This window comes from Thunnus thynnus, chromosome 3 (assembly GCF_963924715.1).
Source record: "Thunnus thynnus chromosome 3, fThuThy2.1, whole genome shotgun sequence".
In the NCBI taxonomy this organism is placed as follows: Eukaryota; Metazoa; Chordata; class Actinopteri; order Scombriformes; family Scombridae; genus Thunnus; species Thunnus thynnus.
In genome coordinates, this window is record NC_089519.1 from 7,900,778 (window position 1) to 7,918,853 (window position 18,076).

General features: G+C 39.3%; 1 protein-coding gene across 1 annotated transcript; it reads right to left on the reverse strand.

Annotated features, from left to right (window-relative positions):
* Positions 1-1,686: 1,686 nt before the first annotated feature.
* Positions 1,687-4,769, reverse strand: LOC137177450 (deleted in malignant brain tumors 1 protein-like). The gene is made up of 5 exons (XM_067583792.1): positions 4,653-4,769; positions 4,404-4,489; positions 3,244-3,711; positions 2,709-3,023; positions 1,687-2,484 (listed from the first exon to the last, which is right to left on the reverse strand). Exons 2-5 carry the CDS (start codon positions 4,474-4,476, stop codon positions 2,165-2,167), a joined length of 1,176 nt encoding a protein of 391 aa, XP_067439893.1. The 5' UTR covers positions 4,477-4,489; positions 4,653-4,769; the 3' UTR covers positions 1,687-2,164.
* Between the last annotated feature and the right edge of the window lie 13,307 nt (positions 4,770-18,076).

Here is an 18,076-nt window from a genome sequence, read left to right on the forward strand (position 1 = left end):
AGTTTATTTGCTGTGTTTGCTCAGTGTGACTTGTGCACCTATTTAAGTTATATTTATGGCATTCTGAAACAGTTTGACGAATGACAGTTTATATATGAAGACGATTGTGCATGATCATCTTATAAACTTTTATTTAACTTATGGATGAAGGTTTGTTTTTGATTTGTCCTCAGCTCAGAGAAGGTATTGCCTTTTGTGTTTTTTCTTGTTTTACTCAGCCTGCTTTTCCTTCCACACCTGCCCTGCATTCAGCCTCGTTAGCCCTGCCCTTTCCCAGTGTTTTCCCCAGCCAGTCAGCTTCTTTCCTGTTCTCCTGTTTCATCTCCTCATTCGCTTGAGTTTCTCCACCCATCTCCCCTTCTGCACCTCATCTCCTTGTTAGTTCAGTTAGTATTTCAGTTGGGATGGGCCTTCTCACTCTACCTGATTGTGTGCCTTACTTTACTCCCATTTTTTGCAGATACTGGGAGTCAGCTAGCAGGTGGAGTTGGGAGGTTTGCCTTGTACCTGCCCATCTGGGTTGGGCTTCCCAGAAGGCATAAAAGGACTGCCCTTCTGAGAGTCTTGCTCTTTCTCTCTAAGCCGAGCCTACTGCAGGGGCCTCGGCCTTTTTCTTTTGTTTACATCACATTTTCATTCATCCATACATTACAAACACTACTGATGTTTCTCCGACTTACACACCCCACCAGTTAGTTGGTATATTATTTCTTTGAGTTAAATAAATTACTTTTGACTGATATGTCTGTGTGTGGCCTCCCTTCTTGTTGCCAGCCTTGAGCCAGGTGGTAAGGCAGTCCAGCAAACATGGGAAGAACATGCAACGCCACACACAAAGGACCAGGGACAGCTGGAGTTGAAATCCATGACCTTCTTGCTGTGAGGCAACAGTGCTAACCACTTAGCCACCGTACCTCTTTTTTTGCCAGTTTTGCCTTTATTGGATAGGGGATAAGGCAGACAGGAAACAAGAGTAGAGAGGATATGACATGCAACAAAGGTCCCTGGCTGGAATCAAGCAAGGGATTAGGGGTGTGCCCGAATACAAATACATTATTCAGCAAAGCACAAATAGTGGGTTTTATACCAATATTAGTTTCATTCAAATATTTTAAAAATTATTTGTTTTTGGGAAGAAAAAAAAAACCTGTTAAATACCAGTTTGCAGGTCTGTTACATTGTTATCTCGGTCTCTCTCCTCTGCTCCACTGTTACATCTATCAGGGGTAAGTCCCAAGGGACTCTCTATAACCTGTTGTTCCCCTTCTCCTTTCCACAAAGTTAGGTTGTAAAAAAATAGGCAATAAATGAAAAGTGCAAAGTAAGAATCACCTTTGAAGTTCTACTACATGTTACATGGTGTGCTGTCTCTGTTTTACTGGTGTATAGATAGGTAGAGGTCTGTGTGCAATGAGTCGATGAGTAAAGTTTTAGCTCAGTAGTCAGTGCAGTTGTCTATGATCTGGGAGACTCCAATTCAAGACCTGGTGTGGGGATCCCATTCTTTTTTTAAGCTTCTTTTCACTTTTATTAGAATACAAATACAAATAATTGTTAATTGTTTTGTTTAATTCTCTATATACTACAAGTACACTGTACCAATGCTGTTAAAATACATTGAATTGAGTCCAACACTTGACTCAATATAATAATATAATAATATAATGAATAATAGATTTCAATGAATACTGTGACATCAGTTTTATTGTGTAAAATGCAGTTACAAATAAACATTCAAAGTTTACAAATGAAAGAACTATTGCTTAACATAAACAAGTATTTTTTCTTTCTTTGGAAATTAGAGTAAACAAAATAAACAATACTTGCAGCATCCAAATGCACACTATTTTCCCACAATGTGGTATTTTTGTATTGGTACGGTGGCAGTTTTTCAAATTTAAAGGTGGAAGGTGGCAGAGACATCCAGATGTAGGTCACATGATGCAGTCATTATACTTTTGAATATTTCATGATAGTATAAAAGTACACTATATTTCAATTTTTAATTAAGTGTGGTGAAAATATACTATTGAGTATTTCATGATAGCATAAAATTAATATACTTTCAATCTATTTAAAATGAGTGCACATTTATATAAATGTATTTGAAACATACTTTGCAATATTTCAGTGCATTTTAAATACACTTAAGTTAATTATTTTTTCAATTGGGTTCACAGACCACAGCAGCATCTTCACTGTGACTGCAGTAGTGGACCCCAAATCCTCGATGTCTGCAGTCTGTTATCCATGGTTCATTTCCTGAACAGCTGACATCATCCAACCAGATGGCTCCTCTGCCCTGTCCAAAAGCTGCATTATGTAGTGCTGAACGAGCCCTGCCACAGCCCAGCTGTCTGCACACCACATTGGCGTCATTCAGGTCCCAGAAATCATCACAAACTGTCCCCCACTGTCCATTATGTAAGACCTCCACTCTGCCGGAGCAGCGGTTGTCAGAGTTGACCAGCCTCACTGAACCAGCTAACAGAAAAGCATACAACATAATATTGTTGAAAGATGGACTTCATGAAAACAACAACATCTTTGAGAGACTAAAAGTAGAATAAATAAAATAAAAGTGTTGTGTAAATCACATACTTCATATTTCTGTAACAGATGGTGACTAAAATCCTAAATATAACACCATAGACAGGCTGTTACACACTGAGATTTCATTAACTTTAGATGCTCAAATTTGTGTTTACCTTCACAGACCACACCAGTATGTTCACCATGACCGCAGTTGTGGACCCCAAATCCTTGATGTCTGCAGTCTGTTATCGATGGTTCATTTCCTGAACAGCTGACATCATCCAACCAGATGGGTCCACTGCCCTGTCCAAAAGTTGCACTTTGTAGAGCTGAAAGAGCCTCGCCACAGCCCAGCTGTCTGCACACCACATTGGCGTCGTTCAGGTCCCAGGCATCATCACACACTGTCCCCCACTGTCCTTCATGGTAGACCTCCACTCTGCCAGAGCAGCGGTTGTCAGAGTTGACCAGCCTCACTGTTGAACGAGCTAACAGAAAAGCATACAACATAATAGTGTTGAACTATGGACTTCAAACAATGATATCTGTGAGAAACCAAAAATAGAATAAATAAAATAAAAGTGAAGTGTAAATCACACATATCATATTTCTGTAACAGATGGTGACTAAAATCCTAAATATAATACCACAGACAGGATGTTACACAGCGAGATTTCATTGACTTTAGCTGCTCAAGTTTGTGTTTACCTTCACAGACCACACCAGCATCCTCACGGTGTCTACAGTTGTGAGTTCCAATCCCTTGGTGTCTGCACTCGCTGAGCTCTGATTCGCTGCCTGTGCATATGACATTATCCAACCAAATAGGCCCTCTGCCCTGTCCAAAGCGTGCTCTTTGTGGTGCTGACAGGACCCTGCCACAGCCCAACTGTCTGCACACCACCTGAGCATCAGTCAGGTCCCAGGCATCATCACACACTGTGCCCCACTGTCCTCGGTAGAAGATCTCTACTCTACCAGAGCAGGAGCTGTTTCCATCAGCCAGGCGGACCTGCCCCTCAACAATTTGCACAAATGACCTTTTATTCCCAACTGCTAGGCTGTTAACTACTGTTGTTGTGGCCGTGATGTCAGATGTCACCTGAGCGATGGTGGAGTTTTGTGGTCTTGGATCATTTGTGGTTGAAGCAACTGCATCTTCTGTTCTGTTAAGCTCTGTTAATGATGAAAAACATTTTGTTCATAAATGGTTAATATAAGAACAAGTGGACAGTGGTGTCTTCATTGAGCAAATTGAATATCTTCTATCAGTATAAAGATGTTGATGAAATAAGTTTTCAAAATAATATATAGAAAAATCAATATTAATATATATGTTATAATATATATATTATAACATGTGAAATTATGTTCAAGTCATCCAGAATTTTCCATTTGATGTCATAGGGCCATCATAAAAAACATTGGAATATAAAAAAAACATGTTGATATCGATGTCAGTGTAAGAATAATATTGCTTCAAAAAAATCCCTAAGATAGGCAGTTAAGAATATGTGACATTGATAGTGTCAAATGTTATCTAACTTTGAAGTGGAAATATGAGGGAATTACTGAGAAATTTTAAAATTAACATGTTTATTATTATTATTATTATTATTATTATTATTATTATTATTATTATTATTATTATTATTATTATTATTATTATTATGTTGGCAGTTATGATTTATGTGTGAGGAGGCAAATTCAATGCATCAATTGATTAAAGTCTTTCAATAGAAGTTCATTCATTTGTGACGCAAAAGGGGGTAAAATGTATCAAATCTATTTAAAAAATCAAAAGGAAAAGAGCAATTACATAGTAAATATGTGTCATAATGTGTAACCCAAGATGTCAGATGGTTTACCTGAAGTGCTTCCTGTAATCTGCAAAATTAGAATCAACAATAAACCCCCAGGCACCCCCATTATGGACAACATCTAGGACACAAACCTGTTAAAAAAGACAACAAAGATGTCTTGATAAACCCCAGAAAACTGCACAATATGCCAACTTAGTGAAATGGCAAATTCAACACAAATGGACAATCTTAAATCTATATTTCCAAACTGCTGCTGTGCATAAAATTCATTACTTTGCCAGTGTTTGAACATACCTTGGAGAGACTGTGTGGGAATCCAGGAAAAAGTTGAAAGTGTAAATCTCCCAGTGAGTGAGACTGTGAGAATTTATAGGCCTGTGTTAGTGCTCAAAGGACCACACCTACCACTCATTGGTGAAGCACTTAAATGGGTGACTGACAGCAATGACTCATATCATATCAACACAGTTACTTATTAATCAAAAATGATATAAAAAATATAGCCACAAGTGTCAATAAGCGGTGTCCAAGCCAATAATAACACATACATGTATTGTACACCTTTCAAACCACAAGAGTTTACAACAGATGGGCAGAAACAGGAGGATGCACACACCTTGGAAAACATGACGATTCTTATATTCAGGTTATGAATATTATATTCCATTTCCGTTCCGTTAGATGCCACTAAATTCTACACACTGCACCTTTAAGGCCCACTTCTGATTGTTAAAAAACTTTCAAGGACCACCTTCCCATATAAATGACAAAAAAACACAACATGACAAAAAACTGGGCTGTAAATATATGTTATGCCACTGTCAGCTGTTATGACCAAAATAAATATTCTGCCTACCCTCAGTGAGACACTTGGGCTTGCTTCTGGGAAATAATGAGATCAAGTCGTGGTGGGATGAGTGAGAGGCTGACATGCAGAGTAGCATTCCAAGTTGCTTTTAATTTCTTCCTTGCCTTTGATTTTGTGACAGTCAGTGGCAATGGAAACCCCTGACTCACATAAATAGGTTGTGATGAACAGCAACAGAGATATGATTGCCCTTTTTGACAGAGAGGGATATTGCCTGGCAGCCAGTATCCAGAATGAAGTAAAGTCAACTCGTGTGAGCTGAAGCTTCAGGCTGCTGTCTGCTGATAGTTCCATCAGTTCATTGTCCAACACAGTGGATAGAGCCATGTCTTCTGAAGCAGGATCCACAGATAAAGCTAGCTAGCTAACAGTGGCAAAACATGTTTGTCTCTACCTAATGATGTGTTGTGATTGGCGTGATTGGATATTCAAACGTAACTGGTCATTGAAATTATGCAACCAAAACACCAACATATTATCTTGTAAGCCTATACTCTTCAGGAGATGCCATTGTGGTGGACAACTGCAACGTCTACACATGCACACAAGATGATTATCATCTTGTGCATGTATACTCTTTGGTAGAGGGGGTATGACACTATCGACAGGTGACCAAATTAATTGGACAGTAATTTGATTAAAATTATGATGTGCATTTTGGACACAATCTTATGTTAAATTGTAGGTGGACCGTGAATTAAGATTATTTTGTCCAAGTCCAAGGAAGAAGTACGTACATGCAATTATAAACAATTTCAAAAATGATCAACCATGTGATTGATGATCCCCTTGATGTCATTGATATCATGTATTACTGTATAGGATGTGCATTTTGGACACAATCTTATGTTTCTGCATTATGTATTAACAGTCTGGCTTTGAAAAAAATTGTTTTTATGATTAAAACAGGTTTCTTTGAAACTATAGGAGCAACTTGGTTACAGCCGTACTGCAGGGAACAAACAAACAACACATAAACCTTTCCTTTTCCCCTCATGTGCAGTATATGATACATTTATTGTGTTTTTATAATATTTATGTCTCTTCTTATCATTATTTACCGGAGTCATTGTGCCCCTCCCTGTGAATTCTGTCATATTATAATATTTCAGAACTCACTTCCTTCTCACGTTTTATCATCCAAGGTTAATAGTTGACTCAGTGCTTTGTTCCATTACAAGAGATGCTTGTGTGCCTATTACTGAAAGTATGCTACAAAGCATTTTCAACACTTTTCTTATACTTCTCACTTTCACATTCATGTTCTTTCACATTCCAGTGTATAAGGTGTATATTGCAAAATAAAAATGAATAATTAAATCATTTATTCTGTCTATTTTTCTGTGTGACTTTATCTAACCTAATACTCTAATACTAACATAACGTGTAATACTTTCTTAATAACATTTTAAATTATGTGTTCAAGTGACAAAAAGTTAAGTTGAAATTACAGATGTTCTTGACTCATACCATTAACATGACGGTTCCTGATATTTTCGTCATGTAACTATTTTGTCATTTTAATTTCCTCTTCAGAAGACCATCAAATCTTGTCTGATCTGAAGACACCTCCCCACCTACCTTGGTGTGTCATTTGGATACACAGATAGTCAGCCCTTAAGTGTGTCAGACTTGAGTAGATGTATCAGAGGTTTTTGCACTACATATTTCTGTATAAGTTCTAATCTTAACGGCTGTCATAAGGCATGTATCAAACAGGCTGGAGGTAACCGTACTCTTATCTATTTCTTCAATTACACATGGGATGGTCGTGCATATTATGTACCAATGTTGTCCCTACAAAAAGTGATATTTTAAAGCATTATTGACCCTATCATGGAACGTGTATACTCTTTGGTACAGGGGATATGACACTATCGACAGGTGACCAAATGAAATGGACAGTAACCTTGATTAAAATTACAGATTTCTTTGGGTTTAAAAATTGTTGGGAACATTTGGGATAATGTAAGTTGTAATGGAAAAAAACACACTTTGTATTCTCTGCACCACATTTTAGACTTTGCATTTTGGATAAACTCACAAATAACCTTGAACATGTAACCATCAGGTCGTATGCTCATTATTGTTTTTCGTCACTGTCTGGATCAAAGTAGGGAGTAGCTTCATCTCGGACATGCTACAGTTCTTTTTAGGCAGTCTGACAGTTTTGATGACATCCGGCACTGCACCCCACTCACATCCTGATACTGTTTCCCACACTCCAAGTCTATAAAAAGTATGTACACTTTGTATTTGATTATCAGTCTGCAATTACACTCTGTTGTGACCGTATACTGATCCCTTGCTAGGTTTTTCATTAAAAGACAAAAAGACAACTTGGTCTTTGTCAGCTTTTTATTTTTCAGATTTCCACCACAAAGTACACAACTCAATAAAATATATAACATAAGTCTTGTCATTTTAAGACATTTTAATGCAGAATAGTTACGTATTATAGCTTTAACTGAGTAAATGTAACTGGCATCCATTTCCAGAAATTGTAGGTGGACCGTGAATTAAGATTATTTTGTCCAAATCCAAGGAAGAAGTACGTACATGCAATTATAAACAATTTCAAAAATGATCAACCATGTGATTGATGATCCCCTTGATGTCATTGATATCATGTATTACTGTATAGGATGTGCATTTTGGACACAATCTTATGTTTCTGCATTATGTATTAACAGTCTGGCTTTGAAAAAAATTGTTTTCATGATTAAAACAGGTTTCTTTGAAACTATAGGAGCAACTTGGTTACAGCCGTACTGCAGGGAACAAACAAACAACACATAAACCTTTCCTTTTCCCCTCATGTGCAGTATATGATACATTTATTGTGTTTTTATAATATTTATGTCTCTTCTTATCATTGTTTACCGGAGTCATTGTGCCGCTCCCTGTGAATTCTGTCATATTATATTTCAGAACTCACTTCCTTCTCACATTTTATCATCCAAGGTTAATAGTTGACTCAGTGCTTTGCTCCATTATAAGAAAAGTGTGCTAATATGATTTTTACAACATATTATGCAGATAAGAGTCTGTATGCACGTGTGTGCCTATTACTGAAAGTATGCTACAAAGTATTTTCAACACTTTTCTTATACTTCTCACTTTCACATTCATGTTCTTTCACATTCCAGTGTATAAGGTGTATATTGCAAAATTAAATGAATAATTAAATCATTTGTTGTGTGTATTTTTCTGTGTGACTTTATCTAACCTAATACTCTAATACTAACATAACGTGTAATACTTTCTTAATAACATTTTAAATTATGTGTTCAAGTGACAAAAAGTTAAGTTGAAATTACAGATGTTCTTGACTCATACCATTAACATCACTGAACTATTTTGTCATTTTAATTTCTTCTTCAGAAGACCATCAAATCTTCTCTATATAAATTCTAATCTTAACGGCTGTCATAAGGCATGTATCAAACAGGCTGGAGGTAACCATACTCTTTTCTATTTCTTCAATTACACATGCGATGGCCTTGTAAATTATGTACCAATGTTGTCCCTACAAAAAGTGATATTTTAAAGCATTATTGACTGCATACTGGAACTTTTGGACACAGTCATGCCTTACCCTGTATACATGTAGGCTGCCCATGCTCTTTTAAAAGCTGGACTGCCCTCTGCTCTCATTTGTCGAGATATCATGTGGAAGTTCAGTCTCTACCAGAAGTAATTCTTTCATTCACCTGCCAATTATGTCAAGGATCTGTATTCCCTACTGAAAAGGATTATTTTGAACACAAAGGTCATCATCTGAAAAATAATGAGACTATAAGGTGTGTCTTTGCAGGGTGTGATCACCAAACAAATGTATATGGGACTTTTGTGACACACAAACACAGGAAACATACTCCTTATACTTAACATGATTTCAAACCAGGTATTTTCTCTCAAGAGCAGTGTAGAGAAACACTCGAAGAACCTGATGTTGAAGTCTCTGAACACGAGAATGATCGCAATGATGCTAATTATGCAGTAACAAGCTCAGATGCGCAGTCTGAAGAACATGAAACTAGTGTTTATAGAGCATATAGCATCCCTCTTATTGAAATTTCATGATGTCTCACTTCGGTGCATTGATGAATTGGTAGAGGAGCTTCACTTCATATCAAGTTCTGCACCCAAAACTGCCAACAAAGATATCATTGTTTCACATTTAAAGAGCAATGACCACAGTATTGATGACGAGTTTGTTAATTCTCTAGTGGAAGAATCCCCTAAGTACAGCATTAAGTGCTGGTGGTCCTCTTTCCTCATAATTAAGAATCAATCAATCAATCAATCAATTTTTATTTATATAGCGCCATATCACAACAAAAGTCATCTCAAGGCACTTTTCACATAGAGCAGGTCAAGACCGTACTCTTTAATTTACAGAGACCCAACAATTCCCCCATGAGCAAGCACTTGGCAACAGCGGTAAGGAAAAACTCCCCTTTAACGGGTAGAAACCTCAAGCAGAACCCGGCTCTTGGTGGGCGGCCATCTGCTTTGACCGGTTGGGTTGAGAGAGAGAAAGAGAGAGAGAAAGGGGGAGGGGGGACAGAAGAACAAGACAGTATTTTAAAGAAACATTTGAAGTTGTTGAACCAGTTGAATACATCTTTGAACCAAATCAGAGAAGAAGTTTCCAGTATGTCTCGATTGTTCAATCCTTGCTTCAAATTTTGAAAAATGAACATCTTAGAGGAAAGGCCCTGAGTAGAGAGCAGGACCAGTCATCATCTACTAAATATGGATCATATCATGATGGTACATTTTATAAAGAGAATTCCTTTTATTCTGAAGAACTAAGGATAAAAATCATACTGTACGTAGATGACTTTGAGGTTTGTAACCCACTGGGAACATCAAGAAAAAAGCATAAAATTACAGCTGTATACTGGGTGTTGGGCAACATCTCTTCTTCATCTCCATCTACTCTTAACTCAGTATACCTGGTGTTTTAATCAAAGAAGTTGATATCAAAAGATTTGGTTATGCTGAAGCGTTTGACCCTCTATTAAAATACGTTGCTATCTTGGAGCGTGACAGCATCTACATTTCCAGTGTTGGGCAAAATGTGAAAGGCACTGTGTTGAGTGTAGTTGCTGATAATCTTGGGGCACACTCAATCAGCGGACTTGTGGAAAATTTTTCTGGACCATTCATATGCAGATTTTGTCTTGAGGTTATGTGCTTTTCCTGCTTGTACCAAAAAGGAGCATGCAGATTCTTGGAAGTATTTCCTACTGAAAAATTAATCCCAAAGCACCAGTTCTTAGAACACTATCCTGTTTAATCCTGTTTAAAAGTTTTTGGACCAGTGGTAGCTGAGCCGAACACAGCTACTTTAAACAGATTGTGAGGCTTTTAAGAACATAATTCTATCCCTGGCTACAAAGCATCAGCTTATGATTGCCCACCACCTGCATTCCACAACAGATGTGGGTGTGAGTGTTGTAAGAGTAACATCAGTGCCATTAGATGTTCTGCATGCAAATGTTCAGGAGTCAATCAGGTGTCTATATCCTTGACAATGTACAGCTAGCTAACATTGTCACCTTCCAGGGAACCAGATACTCTAAAGGTATGGTTGTGGCCTATGGTTGTACTGCTGGTCTTCTTGATTTTGCAGAGATTGTGCAGATTGCCTTTCTTGAAGAAAGTGTACATTTCATTGTGAAAACACAGATTTCCTGGTATGGTGAACACTATCTGCCTCCAGTGCTGAGTACAACGGTATCATCTGATTCTTCTTTATCTCCTCTTTTCCTGCAGACATGGAACAAGCCGCGAGACTCCGAATCCTCATGGATCATGAATTCAAGAAACTTACTCTCAACGGTGAATGAGTTGGTTAAAGCTATCAAAGATGCTTATTCCATCACCACAGACATAAGTCTTCAGTACAAAGACAAGGACTTTGATGACTTCTTCACCCTAACCTCTACAAATGACCTGAAATATAAAGACACCCTCAAAGTAGTGAATGTACCACAAACCATCACACTAACCATTGTCCCACAGGAGAGCAACCCTGATACCTCTGATGGGTGCTCGGTATGTGATTTCCACTCTGTGGATTCACAAGACACTTTGATTCTGAGTCCTCCTCCCTCAGAAAGGCAGGATCCATGGCCTACTGTGTTTTGCATTCCAACTTTCTCCCACAACACTGAGCTGGCTTTGAGACAAGGCAATGAGATTTACTTAAGAGATGGTACACCACTGACATCACAAGCACTAATCGGAAAGCATCCCTGCTTGAAGGAACCTGGCTCTTTTAATGGATGTTACAGGTGGCAGCAAAGCCTGACATACAAATGTGGAAACTACCGGACAAATGTGAAGCAATGGGAAGCCCTGAACTCCTGATAAATTCACTGAAACACAAGAAAGAGGGTGACAGAAAAGCTGCAAAAAATGTCAAGAAACCAAGGAAGGCAGAAGTAAATTTTCTCCCCCCACACCCAACTGGTGAGACAGACAACACTCTTGAGGGTGTAAGACTTGACCTTATTGAAGCCAGAAAGAAAAAGGATGGTGTCAAGAGCATAAATTACATGATGGCCAAAACATACAGCTGGAGAAGACAGGAAGTGGATATGTTTTAATTTGGGCATTTTTGGCATCTTCCATAAATCATGTCATAATAAAAGATACCACAAAATTGATATTGATCTCCTCATTTAACTCTTGCTATAAAATGAACAAGTACAATTCCAAAAGATTTAAATACTCCTTTTAATTTCTAAGTCTAGCCTAATTGTAGTTGTGGAATTCCTTCCTTGCAATCTCTTGCTCTCTGAGCACTGCTGTATGCTATTTGTTTGTGTAATAATTGGTGGTAGCAGGCTAAAAGAAAATCAAAGTAGTACATTCACCATTTTTTAAAGTAGACTAGAGACAATGCTGAAACTGCACACAGCATGTAACACCATCTAACCACACCACATAAACAATTAAAATGTTTATATAGCCCTTGAATAGATGTACTTGCGCACTTCATGTGCAGTAGCTGCAAGGCTTTTTAAAAATCACAAGATCTGGACAAAATCTCAAATTAAGAATTCTTATGGAATTATTTAAATTTTTACACTGGGCTCTACAGGTGTGATGTGTTTTGTTCCAAATTGAAGCATTATCTGAAATAGATAACATAAAATCCAATTTATTTGTATCTTTCATCAACAAATGAGACTGTTTGTCTTCATTATTGTGATTTGTCTGTATGTTTTATAGGGAACAGCAGAGGTCAACATGCAACAGGACCTTAAAATTCACAGCATGAAGATTTATGTTTGCCATGAGCCAGATGCAGTGGGCATTATCATCGAGGGCATCCCAGTGCTTACTGATGTGGACAACGTGGCCAGAGCGTGCTGCCTTCCTCTTGGCCTGACAAACACCCAAAACCTGGAGTATCCTACAAAACTGGCCAAAACCTTTGAAGTCTTTCAAAGACCGTTTGTGGGACTGGACACACTGCAGCCAAACCCAACTTCCAGGTTCATGAGCCTCATAAACAAGTTACTGGCCTAAACAGCTCTTGGCCTGACACTCAGAAAAGGCTGTTGGTTATTTGTGTTCAAGACTGTTAAATGTTTGTGTTTGTGACATCAGATTGTTCACATATGCCCACAAATGGCCATCTGTTCTGAAGTCTTTGTCGCTAAAGTTGTTCCTTGGGTATTACATACATGTCTATGGTGATGTCCACTTGCATATCTTGGATCGGACATCAGCTCAAACATTTTCAGGTGTATTTTGAGAAGTTGTCATTTTAAGTAAAGGAGGAGAAAAAGGAGTAAAATCATAATACTATTGTTTGTTTATGTAGCCTATGGAGCTGGCAGATGTTTTCAGAGTAACAACAGGAATTTTTCTGAGAGTTACGACCTGTTATATGGAGTATGGCAGTGTTGTTATGACAACACTTTGTACTGCTGATGTTAAATAAATAATGCATTAACATGTTCAAAAAATTCCCTCTTTCTTTCTGTTTATTTGTTAAATTTGTAATGTGTCAGTGCTTTCAAATATTAGTGTATAGTTAGTGTATAGGTTCATGCAACTCACACACAACGCCTACACCTAACTAATTCAATCACCTGTGCATACCTATATAGGCATGTCTAACCGCTTTCTCTCTCGTTCATCTCAGTTCTCACGACCCTATCCCCCAAACCCTTTTTTCTCCTCTCTCTCCTCTCAACAGGCGTCACAGTGGCTCAGTGGTTAGCACTTATGCCTCACAGCAAGAAGGTCCTGGGTTCGAACACTGGCCATCTCAGATCCTTTCTGTGTGGAGTTTGCATGTTCTCCCCATGTTTGTGTGGGTTTCCACTGGGTGCTCAGTTTCCTCCCACCATCAAAGACATGCGTGTTAGGGTTAGTACTTCTCCATAAGTAATTCTTTTTGTTCTATTTTAGGAACCACAGGGGGATGACGAAGCAGAAAGCTTATCGAGACATGCCCCCCACCCTGAGTCTCGACCCCTCGGTTCCTAGATGCTCCAGCCTCATTATGATTCCATTTGGTCTCTGGTCACCCCCATGCCATCGACCCCCTTCATCCCTCTCATCGACCCCCAATCAGCCCAAAAGTGAATAGATGAATAAATAATGTAAAACAGTTCTGGGATCAGCAGCATTATCTATTGATTACTTGATCACATGTGAAACAGGTTTTAATGGTAAATAAAATGTTTATCATGTGATTGTCTGAACTAACGAGATTGCATGCATACACACAACAGCAGCAGAGAGTGTAGCACTGAGAAAGTGAAACCCAAGTAAAAGATGGGTCCATTTACTTGGTTGACTGATTGATTCTTTCAAAGTTACTATCAATGCTCAAAACAGGACTCAATATTGATACTATCAATAATTTTGGGATTTATCTGCCCAACCCTAAAACAAACATTATATATATGGTACTCTTCAAAGTGTTTTACAGGAAGAAGAAAAGTGGAAAGATTGAAACAAAAGAGATGGAGAAGAAAATATAGTAAGATTAAGAATCTACAGCCATGCTGGCAGCTCTGTGAGGTAGGGGTGGATGATGTATACCACAAAATTTGGGTGTAATCCAACACCAAGTAGTGCCAGGACCATAATCACTGATTCCAATATTGATACTTTTGTTAGTACTACACAACAGCAGCAGAGCAGCAGAGAGTGTATTCACTAAGACGAGTGTTCATGTGCCAACAACATGATCTAATGTCAGATGGATCCAACTTTTTAAGGTATCGGTCTGCCCACCCCTACTGTGAGGCTGTAATGCTAAATACTGTGTAAAGAAACTTTCATATCAGACAGATAAACCAAAATACTGGACAGATTGAAATGTTCACCTGATGATGGCGCCAGATGATAAGTTAAGGGATCTCTAAAGTTCACAAGGAAAATGAAATGTCTGCACCAAATTGCATGGTGATCCATCCAAAACTTGTCAGGACATTTCAGTCTGAGCCACAAGTGTCAACCTCATGGTGCTTCTAGATGAAAAGTCACGCAGTCACCAAAGTTAATAATCTCCATCCCATCGACACTGTGGATATCTGTACCAGATTTAATGGCAATTCATCCAGCAGTTGTTGAGAAATTTCAGTCTGGACCAAAGTCATGTATCATGGTTGTAATTTGGTTTCACTTATTTTTTTAACTACTGCATATTCAACCATCAAGGTTTTATTTTAAAAAAAAGGTGACAGTTTACTCTATAATGTGGAAAATCTGTTATGGGCTCTCAACCACTGACACCTGTCTGCGGTCAGTGGGACACCTGGCAGAGAGGATGAAATCATCAGTTCTGTTTCACATTGCTGTACATTTCACTTTTTCCCCATTTCCACTATACTCCACAAAGCATCTGCTGTGGGACACATACTTGTTCTGGATGAGAGAGTATCGCACAGAATCATCTGGGTTTGATGAATGAGTGGCGTAGCAGTCCTTCAGAACAGCTGCAAAGCTTGGATCTCTCTCGTCTACAGAGACGCCCACGTACAATGGTGAGCCCACTGACAGGATGCCCCGACCTGCTGGATAAGTCTTTATGAAGTTGGAGTTGCGAAACAGAAACATGGAAATTCTGGCTTTGGTACCCGAGCCTAAAATGCCACCTGCCAATCTGTCAAGAAAACTTATGAAAGAAAGGCATTTCCCCCAGCAGGCATCCATTCTTAAATAAGAAAATAATAAATAATAGGCCGGGAGATAGGCACAGAAGAAGGGAAGACTCATGGTGCAGTCCTGTGTCCTCTAGAGGATAATGACCACAGATGACTTGATTTGACGTGATGGCCCTTGGCTAGCAGGTTGACCGTTTGGCTGAGTTGTTAGCGCAGATGTCCATGGTCTGGGAGCCTGGGGTGTGAGACCCAGTATGGGAACTCTCCTTCGCTAACTCTGCTGTTGTTCTTTCTTTTGATGAATAAACTGTTGGAGTAGATGGCATGTGTGTGGTTGGTCTGAAAGACAGAAGATGGTTAAATTCAGTCAGTTGAGTGATTAAATCAGCTTGAGAGGGTGTGCTATTAAAAGCAGCAGCACTTGGTCAAGCAGTTAGAAAATTTTCCTTCAGGTGGAGGACTTGGGTTCAAGATACTGTAAGATAATGAATACTTAGTCCCTGCCAGTTCCTGCTGACCTGACCTCCCTGCAGAAGAGTAAGTGAAAACATTTTCAATATGGAAACCAATAACCCAGTCTCAATTATAGTAACAATAATCAGATGGACTAACATACAGGCAGCACATACAGTACATATTCAGTACCATTGTGTCACCATTTCTATATAGGACGCCATTTATGTCCCATACACCAGTGAAGGAGACAACTTTCATTATTCATTATCTGTTCTGTCAGAAATAACATGTTTGATGTCCCACAATGTTCCCCAGCTAAATCAAAAATAATTCTTTCTGTCCTTTCAAAGTCCCCCACAATTTTAAAAAGACATCTTGGCTCTTTGTCAACAAATGTCAACCCTGCAGCCAAAAACAAAAAAAAAAAACTCTCCAGAGCCAAACTACCGGAGAGAGGCTAGACTGTTCTTTTTCAGAATTACCCAAGCTGAGAGCCCCTAGCTGAGTGCTACTATATTGGAGTTCTCCCCATGGAGTGAGAGGGTCACCTCCTTGACATGTCATTCTGGGAGGAATGCTCTGACTGTTGTTTGTGCGAATGCACCAAACGTACTTGATGTTTCTCAGTGAGGTCCTGCCTGGTGACTCAATAGTTCTGCTGGGGGACTACAATGCTCATGTGGATTGTGAAGAAGGTTGTGAAGAAACCTGGAGGGGGGTGATTGGGAGGAATGGCTTGATCTGAACCCAAATGGTGCTTTTTTATTGGACTTCTGTGCTAGTCAGGCATTGGCCACAACAAACACAATGTTTAAGCATGAGATGGTTCATAAGTGCACCTGGTACCAAAACACCTTTGGCTGTGAATATCTGTTGGAGGCCCCTGTCTGCAGGGTCTTTGGCTTCCATCTCTGCAGGAATTTCTCCTGCATCAGAGTTGTTGGAAAGTGCTGTATAAATACCATATAATAAAAATTATTATTATTATCATTAGAATATAACAATGTGCAGTTTGTGGCAAGGTCTGCAAAACCCACAAGCTTTGAGGGGTGAGCGAATTGTGCAGGACATAGGCTTACACAGTGGCCAGAACTGCCATGCACTGTACATTCCACCTCAAGGCAAAACATCTGAACATCAATGGGTCAAGTGGTCAGCATCTAACAAGAAGACAGAATGGCTCCAGTTTGATGTGGATGTGTACTGCATCCTTGAGTCCTTGCCACAGTCAGTAGTGATGCAGATCAGAAGTGCCACTTAATGGCAACAATCACTGTCAACATTGTTGCTGAGAGGTTTGGCATTATGAAGCAGTGGGTGACAAAACTGGGGCAAAATTGGTAAGAGACGAGAATAAGCCATCTACAATAAGACAGGAGCTGAAATCTCTAAGGAGGCAGTAGCAAGGAAGCAAGGGGGGAGAATAAGGCCGTCTTAGCAGATCGATGCAACATCATGAAGAAGAAGACCATCATCCTCCGTGGCGCACAGCAGCACAGAAGAGGGGGCAAAGAGAGAGCCAGGAAGCAAGCTGCAATCATGGCAAACTCCATCAAGTTCAAAAACTGCTTGGGCAGAAGTGAAGTGGCCACTTGCATGCTCCAAAGAGGAGATTGATCAGTACCAGGTAGCACCTAAAAAAATAGTAAGTGGGACCAAGAACTGGGAGATGTGATCTGTTGGGCTTTGATGTCATCACCAGAACCCACCACTGAGGTCAACACCAATTAGCCAACCTTGAACAAGATCCAGATGGTCATCAGAGCTGCTAGAACAACCTCATCTTCAGGCCCTCGTGAAGTGCCACACAAGGTCTCCAAGAGGTACCCCAGGTCTTGCAATGATGGAGGATCCTCAAGGTGATTTGAAAGAGAAGAAGGTAGCTCAGCAGTGGAGATTTTCAGAGAATCTCTGCAAATGAGGAGAATACAAGCAACATTGAGCAGTTCAGGGCCATCTCACTTGTCAGGGTTGAAGGCAAGATCTTCTTCAGTATCATTGCTCAATGTCTGATGACACCCTCAAGGACACACCTGCAATGTAGATGTTTTGCTAGCTAGTCCCCAATGCAGGGCCTTCAAAATCCTTCAAAATCAAAGGACTGCACAGGAAGAGTCATCAGGAACATCACCAATACTACAACAAGGCATCAAGATGGCAGATGACTGTGAATCAAGACCTATGAACCACATATGCTAATTGGACACAAGATGATCAACCTGGTTTGATTGCCTGGGCGATGGTGT

Bases quoted from the DNA above. Each gene is read 5' to 3' on its own strand.
- LOC137177450 (XM_067583792.1), bottom strand. From the start codon at position 4,476: ATGTTGTCCATAATGGGGGTGCCTGGGGGTTTATTGTTGATTCTAATT. The intron at 3,712-4,403 runs GTAAACCATCTG...CATCATTAACAG, and splicing joins GATTACAGGAAGCACTTCAG to AGCTTAACAGAACAGAAGAT. The intron at 2,485-2,708 runs GTAAACACAAAT...CTTTTCTGTTAG, and splicing joins TACTGGTGTGGTCTGTGAAG to CTGGTTCAGTGAGGCTGGTC.